This window comes from Lissotriton vulgaris, chromosome 4_1 (genome assembly GCF_964263255.1).
Source record: "Lissotriton vulgaris chromosome 4_1, aLisVul1.2, whole genome shotgun sequence".
NCBI classification, from domain to species: domain Eukaryota; kingdom Metazoa; phylum Chordata; class Amphibia; order Caudata; family Salamandridae; genus Lissotriton; species Lissotriton vulgaris.
This window is the reverse complement of record NC_141691.1, coordinates 237,433,574-237,453,338: the sequence shown is the minus strand read 5'-3', so window position 1 is coordinate 237,453,338 and position 19,765 is coordinate 237,433,574. Positions and strand designations below refer to the sequence as shown.

General features: G+C 43.1%; 1 protein-coding gene across 1 annotated transcript in view; it reads right to left on the bottom strand.

The window, feature by feature from the left end:
* Nucleotides 1–19,765, bottom strand: part of NRK (Nik related kinase) — an 895,726-nt gene that overhangs the window by 204,405 nt on the left and 671,556 nt on the right. Inside the window, exons 23-25 of the mRNA XM_086918574.1 lie at nucleotides 11,544–11,661; nucleotides 11,301–11,459; nucleotides 4,289–4,432 (exon numbers count right to left, since the gene is read on the bottom strand). Of these exons, the coding sequence (XP_086774700.1) occupies nucleotides 4,289–4,432; nucleotides 11,301–11,459; nucleotides 11,544–11,661 (421 nt within the window). The remainder of the gene's footprint in view (nucleotides 1–4,288; nucleotides 4,433–11,300; nucleotides 11,460–11,543; nucleotides 11,662–19,765) is intronic.

The window sequence follows — 19,765 nt, the reverse complement described above, 5'->3', positions numbered from 1 at the left end:
CCCTATCGAGCTCTCCATTTTTGCCCTCATCCTCAGGGTGAAAAAAAAAACGTAACTCTTGCAACAGAGCAAACCTTCACTGCCTTTGAGGTACCTTCAAAAAGATTTGTTATAGTTCTTTCAGTCTCATCATGTCAGAACTGAAGCGTTGTTAGTGCTGTATACAACAAAGCTGCATTTGGTGCTTATTTGTCACATGCAACTAACAACTATTGACTAAGCCAATAGTCCTGGTTTTATTAGTTCTCTCCTGCTGTATTTGCACTCTCCCTCCTTTGCTGCTTTCTAGTAATGCTTTAAACGCACACATTAGTGTCTGCTTCAGCAGGCGCTGTGATTCATTGTGTGCTATTATCTTAGTTAATGCAGCTAATGCCAGAGTTCTTAGCTAATTGGCGTGGGTGTGGCGGCGGCTGTCGACTGCTAGTGACTTCCTCTCATGTAAGGCGTGCGTAACTCTTCTTTTTACTGTCACAAAACCGAAGACTGCTTTCTTTCCAGATATCGTGTTCTCTCTGTTTCAAAAAGAGGGCCTCGGAAATATACACACTCAAGGTCACTGTTTTTCAAAATAGGTGTGCAAGGGACTTGATGAAGCAAGCACTGGCATAGTCAATAGGTCTCGCCTTTGGGACCTTATAAGTGTTTAGCCATGCAACAGTTGATGTTGTTGCACCAAGGATATTGTGCTGGATAACGAAACACTTATAAGGTCCCAAAGGCGAGACCTATTGGCTAAGCCAATGCTTGTTAAGATTGGTAGGATATATAGCTTCCTCGGTACCATGTAAAAACTGCAAAACATTATAAAATGTAACATGTCCTGTAGAGACTTTCCATCGAAGCCACAGGGCAAAAGATTATGTCCCCTGGCACTCACATGACCTCACATGCACGCACACAAGGAAATCAATGATTTAGTTTCTAAAAATATTTATTACACCGCCAAAATCCGACCGTTACTCGTAATCTATTTGGCAAGAACCATGCAAATGCACAAAATCAACAGGCAAAACCGCCAGTCCCCCCATGCCTGTGGGTTTGTCAGCTCACAAGTACCACATTAGGACCACAAAACAAGCCCCTATTACCACCTTATGCCACTTCTCCATTATATCAGGGCCTCCCACAAAGCTCCTAGCCTAGTTTTAAAGGTTTGATGGGGGCCTTTTCCACATAAGCAAAAGTGTTGGTTCTTCTTGAACTTGTCATCCAAATGCATTGGGCAGGAAGGATGCTTGGGAGGGTCACGGCAGGAAATTGCCATTTCTAAAATTAAAAAATGAATGTTTTATTCAGCATGTTACAAAACTTACATCCCGTTTTCATCAAAAAGGGATTGTTTTCTAGTTTTGGCCTTTCAGATAACTTATCATAATGTACATTTGGATATTTGCAAAGCACTGATGGTTTAGGAAATAATTGACTGCAGTAAAAAAATTCATACTGTTAGCATTTATAGGTCAAGCCCATAAAGCTGATGTGATAGACGCATAACAAAATTGTGTGCCCTGGTTTATGGAATTAGTTTCATTTTTATGAGTGCTCTCAAGTAATCTCCTGTCTGCCAAATAAAAGTAACCAATACAATCATTTGCGAAAAACCACATTTGCATGTTATTTGGAACTACTGTAAATCACATGTATCCCATTTAAATGTGAAAGGATCATTAAGATTAGAAATGACTGAAAACAAAATAAATATTGTTTAACCTGGCTCTTTTTGCAGAGTCACCCCTAGCATTTTGTTTTTCTGTTGCTGAACCAGCTTTATGTTGGCATTAGTAATTTGTGCACTTTTTCCCAGCTAACCAGTGGTAAAGTGCTTGTGCTCTCTTCCTAAAACATGGTACAATCTTCATACACCTGATTGGTAAATTTTAATTTACTTGTATGTCCCTAGTAAATGGCACTACATGTACCTATGGCCTGTAAATTAAAGGCTACTTGTGTGCAGCAGCGCTCATTGTGCCACCAGTTAAAGTAGCACTATAAACATGTCTCACACCTGCTACTGCAGCCTGTGATGCAGTTTTAAACTGCAATTTTGGCCTGGCAAAATAAATATTTTGCCACGCCTAAACATTCCTCTTTTATACCTATACGTCACCCCTGAGGTAGGTCCTAAAGGCTCATAGGGCAGGGTGCATTGCATTTAAAAAGTAGGACATGTGTGTTGACGTTTTACATGTCCTGGCAGTGAAAAACTCTTATAGGCACTTTTCACTGTTATAAGGCTTCTCTCTCCCGTAGACTAACACTAGGTTACCGTATTACATTAAATAAGTTCTAGCTTCAGATAGGGTGCAGCTAGAGATATGCCGTTTACACTTAAATGAATTATAATTTAAAATCCTCTTTAAGGGTGCAGTTGGATTGTAAGTTACTATCCTGAAAATGGCACTTTTAGAAAGTTAGCATTTTTCTTGTGCCAGCCAATTATGCCTTCTGCCAGTGTCCTAGGTCACATAACCATGAATGGCTGTGCTGTTGGGGTTTGTGTATAGCTTGCAGACAGTGCCACAAAGGGGGTTTTCGTGGTAGACAGGGTGGCCTATCGTGGCAGGTTGACTTGGGTGGGGCTCTACCCAGCCTCACTTACACTTCAAAGGGCTTTGCCTCATGGACACAAAAAGGAAGCTGGCACCAGGCCTGCCTGGCCATTTGTCATCTCAGACAGTTTGGAGCCCTGGCCAGGGAAAGGGAAGAAACTTTGCAGAACCAGTGTTAGGGGTAGGCCAGCCCCCCAAAGGCTGGCACCAGGTATAAATATTGGACCTCCACATCCACTCATCAAAACTCTCCTGGACCTGCGGAAGGTTCAAAAGGAGGACTGTCCTGCTACCAGAGACTGCCCTGCTGATTGAAGGACTGTCTTTCAGATTTAAAAGGAAGATTGGGCCTGTTTGCCTTCATCTCAGACTACACAGATTGACTCCTAGAGTCATTTGACTGACCTCCTGTATGAACCACTGAAACAAAACAAGCTTCAGCTGCCTCCTTGCAGCTGCCAAGCTGACCTACTACAACTGGACCTGCAACTGGCCCTGCAACTGGCCTGCTTTAGCGTTACTGCTGTCCTCTACTGGACCAAGAGGTGTTCCCCTGGTCTTGGACCTTTTGCTTGCACCAATAAAATCTCCTCCTGCAAGAAAAGATGACAATCCTGATGTTTTGGCTTTTCCCAACCACGAAAAGGCCAGTTCGCACCAAGATTCTGCCACCCACGATGACCGCCAACGTGAAACTCCTGAGAAACCTGCTCTTTGCACCGACAACAACTGTATATAACGACAGACAACAAGAGACCTGAATTTCGAACTACAGCAACGAAAGTCAGCGACAACCACCAACACAAAGCTCTACCGACAACCGGATCTTCACGCTACAGCAATGACCATCTGCGACCTACTCTCACACCAAAAGCCTACTCCTTGCAGTCTCCGCCAATGCGACTGACACTATTTGCGCTGGACTTGAGAAGATAACTCTTTGAGTAGGAATATGTTGGTCCCTTTATGCAACCAGTGCTCCTTCGCGGTTGGCTTGAACTTGTGGCTATCTCCCGGTCTACCACTACCAGATGATCGCCAGTGTCCTACAGTGCTTTAGGCACTATTTTTACTTACAACTTTAAAACTGAATGTCACTGGTTCTACTGATTATATTTTTGTCATTCTGCTATATTTTATTTATTAGAATTTATTAGTCTGCAACTAGTGTTTCCTCATCATGGCGTGGAATTCACAAGCTCTGGTCTAGATAAACATGCTTGATATGGACCCAGGAGACAAACTCTGGAATCCTGGTGGCCCTACTTCCTGACCGTGTGACCTTGGGAACACTGCTGTGTGATCTTGTGAGCACTAGTTTATAAGCACGTCTAATGTCTCCGGTGCACCAATAATTAAACCCTTTAGAATTATAATTTTAAGAATCAGATACAACCTGGGAGTTTACAGAAGCATTTCTAGCACCCAACATGAATTACAATGCACTTTTCTTCTTTCTTATGCCTGAAGCATTATTGTCAAGCTCTTTTTTTAGCTACTTCTAATGATGTAAAATCGTCCGAATGTACAACATCCCGAGCATCAATTCTGGAAGGCTTTCGGGAAAGCTCGACTAGTGTTGTTGTAAAGGTGAGAATGACAATTCTATGTCCTACAGTTATCTTAGGCTGGCTGTCAGAGCACTTGTTTTGCATCTGCAATAAGTAACCTACGTCCTGACCTAATTCATCTGCCTCATTAGCTGCTCACACCTCCACAGGGGGTCAGACACTCACCTGAGATGGTGATTAGAACATTCAGTCCTTCCAGAACATCCATTTGGTGGAAGCGCCTTCTGCTAATCAGTGGATACACCCTCCCCTGACCACTGCGGTCCAGCAGCCACAAGCCGTTCTCCGTCCCCACCAGCAAATTGACTCCTAGGAACAAAATTAGATAAAGTTATTCCTTTTAGAAAGAAAGGTTCTCAAAAAGTTTACATTTATATTCTAGCATTACAAGCCGTGAAGCAGTCAGGCCAGTTGAATTTAAACATTTTCTCTAGGCCTATTTAAAACGTGTGCCTGAAATCAATGTATGCACTTTCATTGAATTCACAAAGCCGAAAGCCTCTAAGTTAACTAATGCAAGAGTAGGATGTGAATTAATGTTGAGAGATAGAAGGTTTATAAGCTATATGTCAAAGGTGTGGTCCTGGACAAACAATGCAAGAATGGTGAACACCTACAAAGTAATAGACTTTTGATTCTAGGCATTTAAGGGTAAAACACGTGGCCCTTCATTCATTAGTGATGAAAGACTTTAAAATACCAACTTTATTAGTTTTGTTCTAAACTAAATTCTATTTTACATGCGTCTAAATCAGGGTGCATAATCTTATTTTGCTAGGTGCAGCATTAAAGCTCATTTTGTTTTGCCTCAGTGGGTGGTTGCTGTTGCTGTGTTTGATTGAGTCTATGAACTGCTTAGAAGCTATGAGCACCTCTCTCCAAATTGGGTTCGGTTTAGTATCATTTAATTATTCTCTCTTTCGGTTTTGCATGTGAGTAGCTATTTTGTGGCATAAAAATATGTGTAAGGCAGGGTGGTGACCGGTGAGTCGAACTGCATGCGTGCCCAGAGATCCCACTGGGCCTCTGTGTTGTTCGGCCCAACTGATTAGATGCTGTAGTAAAGCCCTGCTTTGGCATCTAGCGAATGGCCTATTTGGGTTAAATGCAGTAGACAGTTTAACCTATATGAATGAGGGAGCATTCCCAGTGGCCTTCATTACAACTGTGGATGCCATCATGAGGGGCAGCCCAGTCAAGTCAAGTCAAGTCATAGAATTTATATAGCGCACTACATACCCAGAGGGTTTCAAGGCGCTTAGGAGGGGGAGGAGGATTACTTGTCAAATATCCACGTTTTAAGTTGCTTTCTGAATGCTAGGTGGTTCTGGGTAAGGCGAAGGTAAGCGGGGAGTGAGTTCCATGTTTTAGCAGCCAGGTATGAAAAGGATCTGCCTCCCATGGTGGTCTTGTTGATGCGAGGTACAGTGGCGAGGGCTTGGCTGGAAGAACGTAGTTGGCGGGAGGGGGTGTAAAAGGACAGTCGTGAGTTGAGGCATTCTGGTCCGATGTCGTAGAGTGATTTGTGTGCGTGGGTAAGCAGTCGGAAAGTGATCCTCTTATTGACGGGTAGCCAGTGGAGGTCTTTAAGGTGACCAGAGATGTGTTCGTTGCGTGGGATGTCTAATATGAGCCTGGCTGAGGCGTTTTGGATTCGTTGGAGTTTCTTCTGGAGTTTTGCGGTAGTACCTGCGTAGAGGGTGTTTCCGTAGTCCAGTCGGCTCGTGACCAGAGCGTGGGTGACTGTTTTCCTTGTTTCGGGGGGGATCCAGCGAAATGTTTTTCTGAGCATGCGAAGAATGTTGAAGCAGGAAGAGGATACGGCGCTGACTTGTCTGTTCATTGAGAGTGAAGAATCCAGGATGACGCCTAGATTCCGTGCGTGGTCTGTTGGCATGGGTGCTTTTCCGAGGGCTTCCGGCCACCAGGAGTCATCCCACGCAGAGGGGGATGTACCTAAGATGAGGACTTCTGTTTTGTCTGAGTTCAGTTTCAGACGTCTTTGTTTAATCCATTCGGCAACTTCTTTCATTCTTTCGTGTAGGTTAGTTTTGGCGGTGCTGGGATCATTGGTGAGAGAAAGGATCAGTTGAGTGTCATCCGCGTAAGAGATGATGTTGAGGTTGTGTTGGCGTGCGATGGCCGCGAGGGGGCTCATGTATACGTTGAAGAGGGTGGGACTGAGTGAGAATCCTTGTGGTACGCCGCATATGACTTCAGAGGCCTCGGACTTGAATGGTGGAAGGCGGACTCTCTGGGTTCTTCCGGTGAGGAACGAGGTGATCCATTCAAGTGCTTTTCCTTGGATTCCGATGTTATTGAGGCGTTGTAAAAGGGTGCTGTGGCAGACTGTGTCGAATGCTGCAGAGAGGTCAAGGAGGATGAGGGCGACTGTGTCTCCATTGTCCAGTAGAGTTCGGATGTCGTCTGTTGCTGCGATGAGGGCGGTCTCAGTGCTGTGTTTTGCTCGGAAGCCAGATTGTGAGGGGTCGAGGGATTTGTTGGCTTCGAGGAAGGCGGCGAGCTGGTTGTTGACAGCTTTCTCGATGACTTTGGCCGGGAATGGAAGAAGCGAGATGGGGCGGTAATTTTTGAGTTCGGTGGGGTCCGCTGTGGGTTTTTTCAGAAGGGCGGTGAGTTCAGCGTGTTTCCAGTCTTCCGGGAAGGTGGCGGAGTTGAAGGAGCAGTTGATGATGTCTCGGAGGTGCGGTGCTATGACGGTGTCTGCTTTGTTGAAGATGTGGTGAGGACATGGGTCTGTGGGGGATCCTGAGTGGATGGAATTCATCAGGCGGATGGTGTCCTCAGTGGAGATTGGGTTCCAGTCGTTAAGGGTGTTCACGGGGGGAAGATGTTCAGCAAATGGTAGGGTGGGTTGGTTTCCGGGTTGGTTGTCAAAGCTGTTGTGGATGTCTGCAATCTTGTTGTGGAAGAATGAGGCTAGGGAGTCGCAGAGGGTTTGAGAGGGGGTGATGTCGTTGGAGTTGGCCGAGGGATTGGAAAATTCCTTGACGATGTTGAAAAGTTCCTTGCTGTTGTGGGCGTTGTTGTCAAGTCGATCCTTGAATGCTGTTTTCTTGGCTTTTCGGATTAGTTGGTGGTGAGTGCGGGTGGCGTTTTTGAAGGCGTCCTTGGTGCTAGTGGTTGGGTCTTTTTTCCAGGCCTTTTCAAGGGAGCGGCAGAGTTTCTTGGACTTCTTGAGATCATCGTTGAACCATGAGGCCTTCTTGCTGCCAGGTTTGGTTTGACGTTTTTTCAGTGGTGCTAAGGTGTCGGCGGTGTTGGATAACCATAGGGTGAGGTTGGCGGCGGCTTCGTTAGCGTTAGAAGAGATGGCTGGGGTGTTTCGAAGGAGCGATGCGGAGATTTGGTCCGTGGTGATTTTGTTCCAGTTTCTTTGCAGGGTAGGTTGGAGGTGGATGCTGGGTTTTGGTTTGTTGTAGGTGAAGTGAACGCAGCTGTGGTCAGTCCAGAGGAGGTCCGAGGTGTGGCTGAAGGAGACATGATTGCTGGATGTGAAGATGGGGTCGAGTGTGTGACCTGCGATGTGGGTGGGGGAAGTGACTAGTTGTTTAAGTCCGAGGTTGGCGAGGTTGTCCACGAGGGTGGCGGTGTTGCGGTCGTTGATCTTTTCAAGGTGAAAGTTGAGGTCTCCCAGAAGGATGTAGTCTTTGGAGGGGAGCGCGTGTGGGGTGATGAAGTCCGTGATGTCTTCACTGAATTTTGCGCGGGGTCCTGGTGGTCTGTAGAGGAGGGTGCCTCTGAGTGTGGTTTTGGGGTCGATGTGGATCTGGAAGTGAAGGTGTTCGGAGTTAGCGAGGTTGGCGTCAGAGCTGGTTGAGATGCGGATTGATTTCTTATGGACGATAGCGATTCCTCCTCCTGTGTGGCTGGTACGGTCTTTGCGAGTGATCTTATAGTCTTCAGGGATGGCAATGGTGATATCTGGTGCGGAGGAAGCATTCATCCATGTTTCCGTAAGGAAGGCGATGTCCGGAGAAATGGTGTCTAGTAGATTCTATAGGTCAATGGCGTGCCTGTGGACCGATCGGGTGTTGAGAAGGATGCATTGTAGGTGGGTGGGGTCGGGAATCTGTGGTGTGGTTGTAGCGGAGATGTTGTCGGTGCCGCTGAATTTGCAGGAGAAGCAGGAGAAAGGTCCATGGGTTTGTCCAGGGGTGGCTTGGACGCAGTTGGGGGCGCGACCGGGGTCAAGGGCTAGGAGGGTGGCGGCATCGTATGTAATGCGGGAGGGCTGGGGAGCGCGAGGGGCAGGGGGGCTGGCGCTGGGCGCGGTCCAGGCGCGGACGGGCGTAGACGGGCTTACCTTTGGCGCACCTTCGGCGTGGACGTAGCGCGTGGACGCTGCGCGTGGGGACATCAGACATAAATGGAGAGTGGAGGGGGGCGGAGGAAGGGAGGAGCAGCTGGGGAGGCGGGTGCGGGCGGAGAGGAGGGGCTTGTTCCAAAGCACAAACAAACAAAATGGCAGGGGAAGAAAATACGATCTGGGCGAGCTTGGGGCCACAAAAGTATTAAGTAAAGGGGAGAAGGCACAGATGAACCAGCAGCAGTAAAAACGGTACCAGCTTAACAAAGCGAGCGCAGTGCGAGCTGAGATATGCAAATTATACTACTTCAATGCGGGCGGTTACAAGGAGCATAAGCGCTGCGTTGCAGGTAATGAATGGATAGCAGTGCTGTCTGCAGGTGTTCTGCAAAGGACTCCTACTTGTTTTTTTATTTTGTCACCTTCTGTTATATTGTGCATAATTTTCAGCCTCTATCAAGGAAACAGATATTCTTAATTTTAAGCTATATTGTCTTGTCTCCTGAAGAGTTTCCCCTGTGGTTCCACATTCCCATAGCTGCATGCCACTATATGTAGTCGAGACCGGAAAAGGTGCATTGTGCAGGAAGAGAAGAGGATACAGTGCATGGAAGTCAAGGTGACTGTTGACAGAGCAACCAGTGAGCGATGCCTCAAAAGTTTGTTTTTTATTTCAGACAAGATTAGTTATTGTTAGGGATCATCAATTCCGAGCAGTTTGAGAGAGGTAAACAGGAAGAGACAATTGAGATGATGGTTGGAGAAATATTAGACGTGAGAGGGAAATGGAGAGGGCATGGAGAGAGGGGTGAAAACCATTCGAAGAGGCTGACAATAACAGGTCGAAGGAGAAACAAGGATGTACAATAAGGAAGGAGGTGTGGGGAAGCACGGGGGTCAGGGAATTTGCAATTACAGGCTCATTGTACTCAAATGTTTTGAGAATGCTTACATGTTTTATGTGGAGATCTTTCTTTATGCTGGAAGAGAGAGAAGGGTATGTTCTCAAAGGTCTGTCAATGTTGTTGCAGACCAACAGTGCCAATCCTGATTGTAATTCACACAATATGCAGTGTTTGCCAATATAGGGGGCAGGTTTAATGCACTTGATATGTGAAGCATTTTATTTGTCTGCAAATTGGCATATTCAACTTCAAGGCCTTGAAAATAACACAGCAGACTTCAAGATACTATACACGGAAAAAGGGAGACATTTGAGTTGGGTTAGAACTGCTGGTGTAATATCACCTTTCCTGGTGTCAAAGATCACCTAGCTGCTGCATGTAGCACCCTTTCGAGGGGGCGGTGCTGATAGTCGGACGCCCCATAATGATATTTATCCTATAGTTTCGGTGGGAAATTATTTGAGCGTGATCATCCTATTGAAGGTCATTCTTGGGGATGGAAGGTTTGGTAGATTTGATGATACTTAGTTGATAGTTTTTGGTTTTTTGAAAAAGCGTTAATGTGCAGTTGGGAATTTAAGACCTCATATACATTTTGACGCACCAGAAGCTCTGCTATAAATTGTAGGATGTACCTGTCCCCCAAGTTAGCAATTCCCTGAGGGTACGCAAAGGAGCTGTTCAACCTCTGTTGTAGCACCTTTGCCTTGGAAACTGATTATCCTCGGAGGAAGCACCATTATAATGACATGGTACGGCTTTAGGCAGAAGACGGTGAAGCTATGACGAGGGTGAGTGACACTTGTGGAAACATGGCTCATTCATAATTTGCTTCTTGTTCAATTCTAACTAAATAACACTTCTTTGATACACTCTTTAATTTGTGTATAATCTTATATAAATTCTTTATTAAGTATGTTCAAATATTAGTCGAGTGGGTTTTTACACACTGTTTTAAATAGTCATTCGCTGTTTTCGGTAGTTAATAATTGTAAATCAGCATTTAGGACACAAATCCATGCTTTGGGGCTGTAACAGAAGGCAAACCGGGCAGATGTAAAGAATTCAGGGAGCAGTCGCTTCATGCATAGCACAGATACATTGAGACATGTGTGATGATTACATTGTTGAATGTTTCACCCATAAAAGAGAGAGAGAGAGAGAGAGAGAGAGAGAGAGAGAGAGAGAGAGAGGGAGAGCGAGGGAGAGCGAGAGAGAGAGAAAGAGGTTGGTGCGAGCCAAAGGACGGAAGAAAACCAAAAGGGAGGACACAAAGCCAATACTGAGCCACATCGCTGTTCAGTGTCAGAGATGGGGAAAACATGACTGGGGTGTGTCAAAGCAAAGAGGGCCCATATTGGTTAATAAAATAAACAGGGTTTTTAAAGCACTGAGAGGAAGGAGCAGGATACAGAATGTGGTAAGGGAGAAAGGGGATGGAACATGCATAACACACACTCACTTGGAGTGCTAAATGAGAATTGAAAGAAAAAATAGTTTCACGACATCTGAAACCTAGCCAATCAGAAGTCAGAGTAAATAAAATGAATGCACCAGAGGCAGAACAAACATGAGAATAGCAACAAAGAAACATTCACTAAAAAGTAGGGAACTGAGATAGAAAAAAAAACATGGAATCATGTGCTAGGGCTGACCCAAAGCCCACTTTATGTAGTATGGTATGCAAAGGTGTCTGTGACAGATAGCTAAAGCTATCTGTGGAGAGACCGCAAAAACACTGGGTGGGGTAGCGATATCTTTATAAATGCACCACCAAATATACTAGGAAGTCACAATCCATGTGACCATTTCCTAAGATGATATCTGCAAAAATGGATTTGTAATTCCAATATGAGATTCTATAATAACGGTCCTCCCTAATCGACAGCGGTTTCAACCCGTCGCACGATCTATTTTTGAAAGCATCAGTTGTCATACTTACCCCATAAGGCCGCACAGAGTACTTCCGAGTTGAATTTCTTCTTGTATTTGCGAATTTCTGGACTGTCACTTTGGGGGCGGATGTTTGTTGGGTTGACATTGACGACAGAACCTTTCCGAGCATTTTCTCGTCGAGGTGTTTCCAATTTCGAGCTACAAGCTAGAAATAATAGAGGAATGGAATGAGTCAATTTACCAGGTAGCATTTTGTTCAACTATGGTCTGCGCACTGTTCATCACTCACAAGAGCTGGAAGGACTGGTAGGGGGTGAGATCTGCAGGAGCCGCGGATCGATGAAGGCTGTGAACGAGGAAGTTGATGAGGAGCTGTTCTTCGATTGTACTTTATCATCGCTTGGAGTCTACAATGACATTTGAAACCCGCTGTTATCTTGAAATTGTCAATCAATGAAGGCGTTCTACATCAATATTATATGAACATTAAAGAACTTTCAATTGCATTTTCACTTCTAATAAGAGGATCAGACACAAACTAGCGACCTTTCTACAGAAAAACATGAATACTTCCAGCATGTGAACATTAAAGGACCTTCAGAAACATTTTCAGGCCTAACAAGAGTATCAGGGAAAAACTACCAAATTTGCTACATAGAAAGATGAATGCTGCTCAGCATGAGCTGACACAGCTCGTCAGAGATGCTTTAACCCGCACAAAAAGATACATTTAATGCAATAGTGACTGGGTATTTACAATTTACATACACCAGGCAACTGAAACAGCATCCATATAATATCACTACATAGCATTGCATACATTACATAAAATAACGCGAGGATTCTAAATTGAAAGGATTTACTATTAATTGTAAAATTGTAATACAAAGGTTTAAGGAATATTAATATTTTCGCTGTATCTATTTGGCACCCATGTATTGTTTTCACCTGAAAATCCGATGATTTGATCTGCTAAACAGGCACTGCCAAAAGTCCTAAAAAATGCTTTGCAAGGTTCAATAGTTGTCATTCGTTTGTGGCAGCACCATGTGTGCACAACCTCTGCACTGCTGCATTTATTGCAGATGTAGGAAGTAAGAGCAAAACATAGCATGTGGTTTTAGATTTAATAGTCCTCTTACCAGCTCGGTTGCAGGACATATTCCTGCTCTATAGAGTGTAACCTTAAATACTACTTTTTGATAGGGAAGGGCTATACAAGTTCAGGTTTGCTGCATGGAGGTAAACTGGGCTACAATCACCAACAGTGACGTTAAATTCCCTCGATCTGACACCTCTCATAGCAGTTATGGCTTTCATAACATACTCAGCCTGAATCTCACCGGAAGTTCAATACAAATACATATATGTGTGCAAATTTTTTTTTAAATGAGCTGTGGGCAAAAGGAACCCAAACAGCATGTGAGTGAGTTTCTTCTGAGTAGTCAAAAAACAGCATTTGTGGATCTGAGAAAAATGAAAGGCTATCAGTTATAAGGCGTCAAATCATAGAATTTTGGGACAAGTGCACCACATGTGAGTCATGGTTCCACGACCTTCACATCCCCTTTGACACTCATTGGGAGAGCCAATCAAGGCTTGCATGCGTATTGGGGTGAAATAAAAGCAAATGAAGATTTTACATGAATTTTCATTGTAGTAGGTGCATATAAAGAATGGAATGAGATTTGTAAAGCGCACTAATCCCGAAGATGTCAACGAGCTACTGAATGTAAGGAAACAACCGAAGGAGACCAAGGAACTACACTCATGGAATAGAAGATAGGCAGGTTTTAAGTTGCTTGCGGAACACCAAAAAAGACTCCAGAGCTGCAATATGCACGGGAAAAGTATTTCATGATTTTGCCGCTGCCACAGAGAAGGAGCGGCCAACCCACCTGGCTTTGCAAAATCTGGGGACAGTCACCTTCCTGAGAAAGGATGATCTGAGCTGTCCTTTACTGGAACACTGTTTGAAAAGCATATGCCCTTGATGGTGAATAACCAGGTTGACCATGCAAAGAGCTTTATAAATCACCCGGTTTCTAACTGGCAGCCAGTGAAAGGCGCAAATGCCCTCCCTTACCGAGAGATGTTTAGGCACATTCAGGACAAGGTGGGTTACCGCATTCTTTAAACAACCTGAAGCCTGTTCAGCGAGGACTTCTTGATGTTTAGATACAAAGCATTTCAATAGTCTAAGCGTGATTGAGGGAATGACCACTGCCACTCCAAGTTCAGAAGGGACATGAGCAAAGATTTTTTTCAAGTTACTAATGATGAAGAACCAGGAGCTGACAGTCCTGCTGACCTGAGAGTCAAAAGTGAGAGAGTAATCGAAAATGACCCCCAAGATTTTGGCAGATTCCATCGAGATTCATGAAGGACTTTACAACTCTTGCCCATACAACATTCCAAGTATTCACAGGGATCTCAACGTCAAGTTCCTCTCCCCAGTTTGTCATTATGCTTATATGGTTTGTTGGCTGTCCCTAGCATCACATAGGGGTTTGTGATTTCCTTGCTGACCTGACCCTCAAGGAAAGTCACCTTATAAAAGTGTTTTGACACCAATTTCCATTCCCTTGTACCTATCATTTTGTCCCCAGTAAAGAACTCGGAACAATCTGTAGGAGTCAACAAAGACAATTACATTCATTTTCGTTGCTTTTTCGTGAAACCATTTGCTAAATATTGTTTGATCCTTATATCTCATTTTCTTGTATTAGTGATAATTTTATTACTGCACTTTGTTCATTTTAACTAACTTACTTTAGACTTTTTAAGTTCTTTATTTCACTACTATATTTCTGTATGTATCACATGCATTTTTTTCTGAGGAGGTTCTTTGTATGTATGCTAAGCTAACAAAAGGAGAGGGGGCGTCCAGGGGTTGCTCACAGAAACCAGTTTACCTTTGGGGGCCAGAATATTTGGATTGGTTGCAGGTTCAGTCACAGCTCCATCTTGACTCACCCCATCAGGGACTAACACTCCCATCCCCTACAACATATTGTAGACCATCTTGATACATTGCAACCTTACAGATCGGTTTTGGATGGAAAAAAACAGGATGGAACCTCTAAATACTATTTGCCATACTCCCATTCATGCGCGTTCTATCATGGAGTTAATATATGGGCTCACATAACCTTTTGATCTGTTCATTCAGTTGAGATTCATTGCAATCCTCTCTATTCCCCAAAACAACTATAGCTGTTGTACTCTATTTTCTGTCACAGTTGCTGCTTTCAGTCTATGTATTCATTATCAGGCTGTTCCTGTTACTTGTAGTGTATGCACAACCTACTGAGTAACAATGGACACAAGGGTCTCAACTCATAAAGCTATTTGCATGTGTAAATTTTGCTTACCTTTGCAAATAGTCTATTTTATGAGTTTAAGCCATTTTTAGGTCTCTCATTGGCAGTACTTGCATTGTCTCTTCCAGAAATGTTGTATCTAGGATATGGGCTTTTTTCATTGGTTCCCGTTGGTGCCCTTTTGAAATGCTGGGTTTTCATTGGTGAATACACTTAGTAGTCCCTCCTTTTCGAATGTTGTATCCTCCCTTGAGGACTGCCGCTCCTACTCGTATTCTTACTGTTTAGGTTATTTTTAAGTGGGCCTCCATTGTGCATTAAAACTTTGGTTGCTTCATTTACTTGCTGTCCCTTTATCTCCCCATGCCTGCCCCTCACACCTTCCACAACACTGCTACGATCCCTTCATGTCCCTTAATCTCCTGTGCCTCTCCCTCACCCTACCCCTCTGAGGCCACTGCTGTTTTGCTCATTTGCTCATTTATTTGTTTCATTACTTTAGGCATAATTTGCAGTGTGGTGCCCTCAAATCCTTTTGCCTCTATACTCCCACGCCCTTCACAACACTGCTTGCCCAATCTGAGATTGCGGCATTAAATATTTATATTATTTTACTTTATTCACTTTTATTTATATAGCGCAACTAGCCATGGGCTTGGGGAAATTAAACAATCAGCCCATTATCACAGGATTATCACAGGATGTTGAGCCTGATAGCAGACTCTAACTGGGATCCCCATCTCACCAGTTGGCAGCTCTTGCTGCTGCACCATATCCTTCCCCTAGCCATGTTGCAGGGTGCAGGACCATATTTGTCCAAAAGAGGTCCCAAGGAACACCTAGTGACAGACTGTGGTATTGCACCATAACAACACTGCTTTGAAGTGGAGTTAGAACTGTCATTTAATTTTTTTGGGGGACATTTAAACTGCATGTTGTTAGTGTACGTGTTAATATTGAATTTTCAACACAGTACTGTTGTGTTACTTTGAGTCGCTCTCTCCCCAGTGACTCTGATATCTTCCTGCCATATTAGGGCTAGTTTAAGACAGTGAACTAAGATTTCAGGTGTGGTCATGTGCCGGCCACCTGAACACTTTAATAGGACCCAGCATGCGCCCACACAGCTGATCTGCCAAAGGCGAGCATGGCAGCACCAGTCTTCATCGTGACTGGCAGTAGAAAACTGCTAAAATGAAGGCGGTAATATAAATACGTAACTTAATAAGACTACCCACTAATGCCACCCCATTTATCCTTTCAGTCTATAAAGTTGAAGTGGCTGAAATTCAGCCTGCAAACCATGCTGGCCCCATAATATAGATTTATAAATATCATTTTGCAAAATTGAGCCACTTTTAAAGTAGTGGAGATGTGAAGACTAATAATTATGAAATCAAAATTGACCAAGCCATACTGGCCCCATAAGGTACATTTTGACATATCATTATGCAAAAGTGGGGCACATTTAAAACAGTGTAGATGTGAAGACTAATAATATTAAAATCAAAATGAACCAAACCTCAACAGCAAAGTTGGACTTATGGCATACTGGCCCCAACATAGTTGATACACTTAATAAATCCCCAAAAAATCTCAATGTTATTTGGATAATGGGCACTAAAGTTGGACTAAGTCTAAAACATTTTTTTTAAATGGCTCCCAAGTAAACGCCACAGTTGGCATCGGCAAAGGAAGCAGCAGAGGATTCCTTTAATAGCAAGAGTAATAAACGAAAATCCATACAGAAAGGAAATGGTGAAGTACTACAGGCTGTTACTAGGTGTCACTGTGGAGTTGTAAAGGAACCTATATTAGCCACATAGGATACTGCACCCTTAATGCAATTATAAACACCCCTGGTCTGGCGCAACCAGATGTCCACAGCTATTACAAATAATGGGTAACCTAAAAAGCTGAAGGACCTGGGTACAATGCGGTACAGACAACAAAATAGTATTACTAAATACACAAACTCTGTAGGTAAAGTCACTGAGATTTCTGGAATGCGGTTTGAAACTTTGATTTCTATTGAAGTCAGCGTGAGAATACACTTGGATAGGTAAATAAATATAAACCTAAATAAACTCTCACGGTGCAAAGGGTGTCTGGTAATGTAAATTGTGCCTGTACTTAGACGACAGCAACTCCATGTTGATATGGGAAAGAGACCAACATACTGCATGGGAGGGTTTGCTTCTTGTAGGAGGTCAGGAATCATGTTCAGAGATAGCGTCACCTTACGTAGGCAGTAATACATATGTGCACTGTGGGTAAGAAAATCATATGGTAGGTTTTTCCAGGTGGCAGCCTACCCAAGCCCAAAAAGTGCTGCCGTTCAATTTTGCCAGTGGGGTGATATTGAGAGTTAACCACTCCTTCCCGGCCCCTATGTAAAAAAAGGGTATAGAGACAAAATATCGACTCCAAAATATCGACTGGACATAATATCGAGTTTTAAATATAGACTGGACAAAATATCGACTGGACATAATATCGACTACAAAAATATCGTTTTTCAGGTAAGTGAAGTAATATCGACTGTATAAAATATAGATAGCAAAAATATCGATTTTATAATAATATATAATATTTTATAGTGTATTTTTATGTAATAATATGTGTGAATAGTGTGTATTAATGTTATAAAATATTTTATTACATGAATTTTGTTTTTATAATAATTGCGTAATGTAATTCTGTAGCGGGTTGTGGGTTTATAGGGGAATAGGGTGGGAAGTAATTTAATAATAATTAATTAATTAATATATGTTTGTTAATATTTTTAATTAATAATTAATTGGTAATTAATTAATATTAATTAGTTAATTATTTAATATAATTTTGAACATATTTTGTATTAGTAAATAATTGTTAATTAATTAATTGTAATTACATTAATTAGAGTACATTTTTAATATATATAATTTTGTGTAATTTTTAAGTAATTAATTTTGAAAAAATATTATTAATTATTACAATAATTACAGCTAATGTTCTAATATATTTACTTTATTGTTATTGTTAATTAATAATTAATTGCTAATTAAATAATATTGATAAATTTTGGGTAAAGGAGCATTCTTAGGGTTCAGGGTCAGTTTTCAGTTCATGGGTAAAGGGGTATTTTTAGGGTTCAGGGTCAGTTTTCAGTTCATGGGTAAAGGGGTATTTTTAGGATTCAGGGTCAGTTTTCAGTTCATGGGTAAAGGGGTATTTTTAGGGTTCAGGGTCAGTTTTCAGTTTATGGGTAAAGGGGTATTTTTAGGGTTCAGGGTCAGTTTTCAGTTCATGGGTAAAGGGGTATTTTTAGGGTTCAGGGTCAGTTTTCAGTTCATGGGTAAAGGGGTATTTTTAGGGTTCAGGGTCAGTTTTCAGTTCATGGGTAAAGGGGTATTTTTAGGGTTCAGGGTCAGTTTTCAGTTTTTGGGTAAAGGGGCATTTTTAGGGTTCAAGGTCAGTTTTCAGTTTTTGGGTAAAGGGGTATTTTTAGGGTTCAGGGTCAGTTTTTGGTTTTTGGGTAAAGGGGTATTTTTAGGGTTCAGGGTCAGTTTTGGGTTTTTGGGTAAAGGGGTATTTTTAGGGTTCAGGGTCAACAAATAAGATTTTAAAAAATTATTTTTATTATTTTCATTTATTATTTAATTATTATAATTTAATTTAAGTCGTTTTAAGTATATTTTAGTAATTAAAATTTAATATTAATTTAATTTAACACTGTTTTTAATAAAGTCGATATTTTTTACATCTATATTTTTGTTAACGATATTTTGTACTCGATATTTTTGTACTTACCTGTTTGTAGATACAAACTCGATATTATGACTGTCGATATTTTGTCCACGATATTTTGGCAAGTCGATATTTTGTCCCTCGATATTATTTCAGTGATCCTAAAAAAAGCACCCAAAAGTCATCTTGATTGCCATTGGAATGGGATGCTTTAGTTGACTGGGGAGCAGAAAGACTTGTGAGGTTTTAGGGGTAAGGGTGGGGCCTGATGTTAGGATGGGCAAGACCCGCCCCATTATTTTTCTAACTAATATACATTCCTGTCACGCAGTGGGATTTCTTCCCACCCAAAGGCAAACTGGGGCCACACCTCCTGTCTGCCCCTAAGGGGGGAAAAGACTGGTTTGTCCCTTTGGGGTGGGGTGTGAGTAAAGCCAGAGTGCAAGACTGGCACCACTTTCCTTTGCCTGTGGGCCAGATGGATTTTTAGCCCCCGTGGTCAAGTTTAGGGCAACCTCCTCAATTGGAACACGTCTCCTTTCTGCCCCCATGGGTACAGAAAGATACTATTGACCCCATTGGGGAAGGGGTATGGCTCGATGCCAGGGCGAGTTGCCTCATCCTTTTGTTTATTTTGGTGCCATTTTGAAATCCCTGGTGTTTAGTGGGGTGAATACCCTATCCACCTCCAAGGAGTGAGGGGGAGCGCATGCCCATGCCCGGGGGGAGGGGGGTGGCTGAACCCCTATATTTAAAAAAAGAAATTCCTGGCATCTAGTGGACTTTCTATACTCCTCAGGGGACATCAGGGGTTGTTATTCCCATCTGCCACCAGGAGGTGCAGAAAGACTATTTCCCCAGTTATTTGGGGTGGGGTATGGCCATGCCCATGCTGGGGAGTCCTCCGTATAAAAAATAAATAAAACTCCCTAGCATCTAGTGGGCTTTCTGTCCCCTCGGGGCCAGAACCGGGGTAATTACCCTGTCTTCCCCCCAGGTGGGTGGTAGAAAGACTAATGCCCTATTTAGTTGGGGTGAGGACATAGCCATGCCCACGGTGGGCAAACCCTACCCCTACATGTTTTTAAATAAAACTTTCTCTGGTGTCTAGTGGGCTTTTTGGCTCCCAGGGGGTAAAACAGGGGTAATAACCCCATATCTCTCCCAAAAGATTGTTGCACCATTTACTATGCCAATGCAGTGCAGACCCCACCCCTATATTTTATTTTAAAAATCCCTGAAGTCTAGTGGGCTTTCTGCCCCTCCCCCTCAGCGTGGCAGATCAGGGATCATTTCCCGTGATCTGCCCGGGGCAGACAGTCTTTAAAAATATATATTCAGGGTGAATGCATGGCCATGTTCTGGTGGGCAGTGCCGACTCCTATATTCCTGTAAAAAGAAAAAAATCTGAGGTGTCTAGTGGGCTTTCTGCCCCCGCCTGAGGTGCAGACTGGGG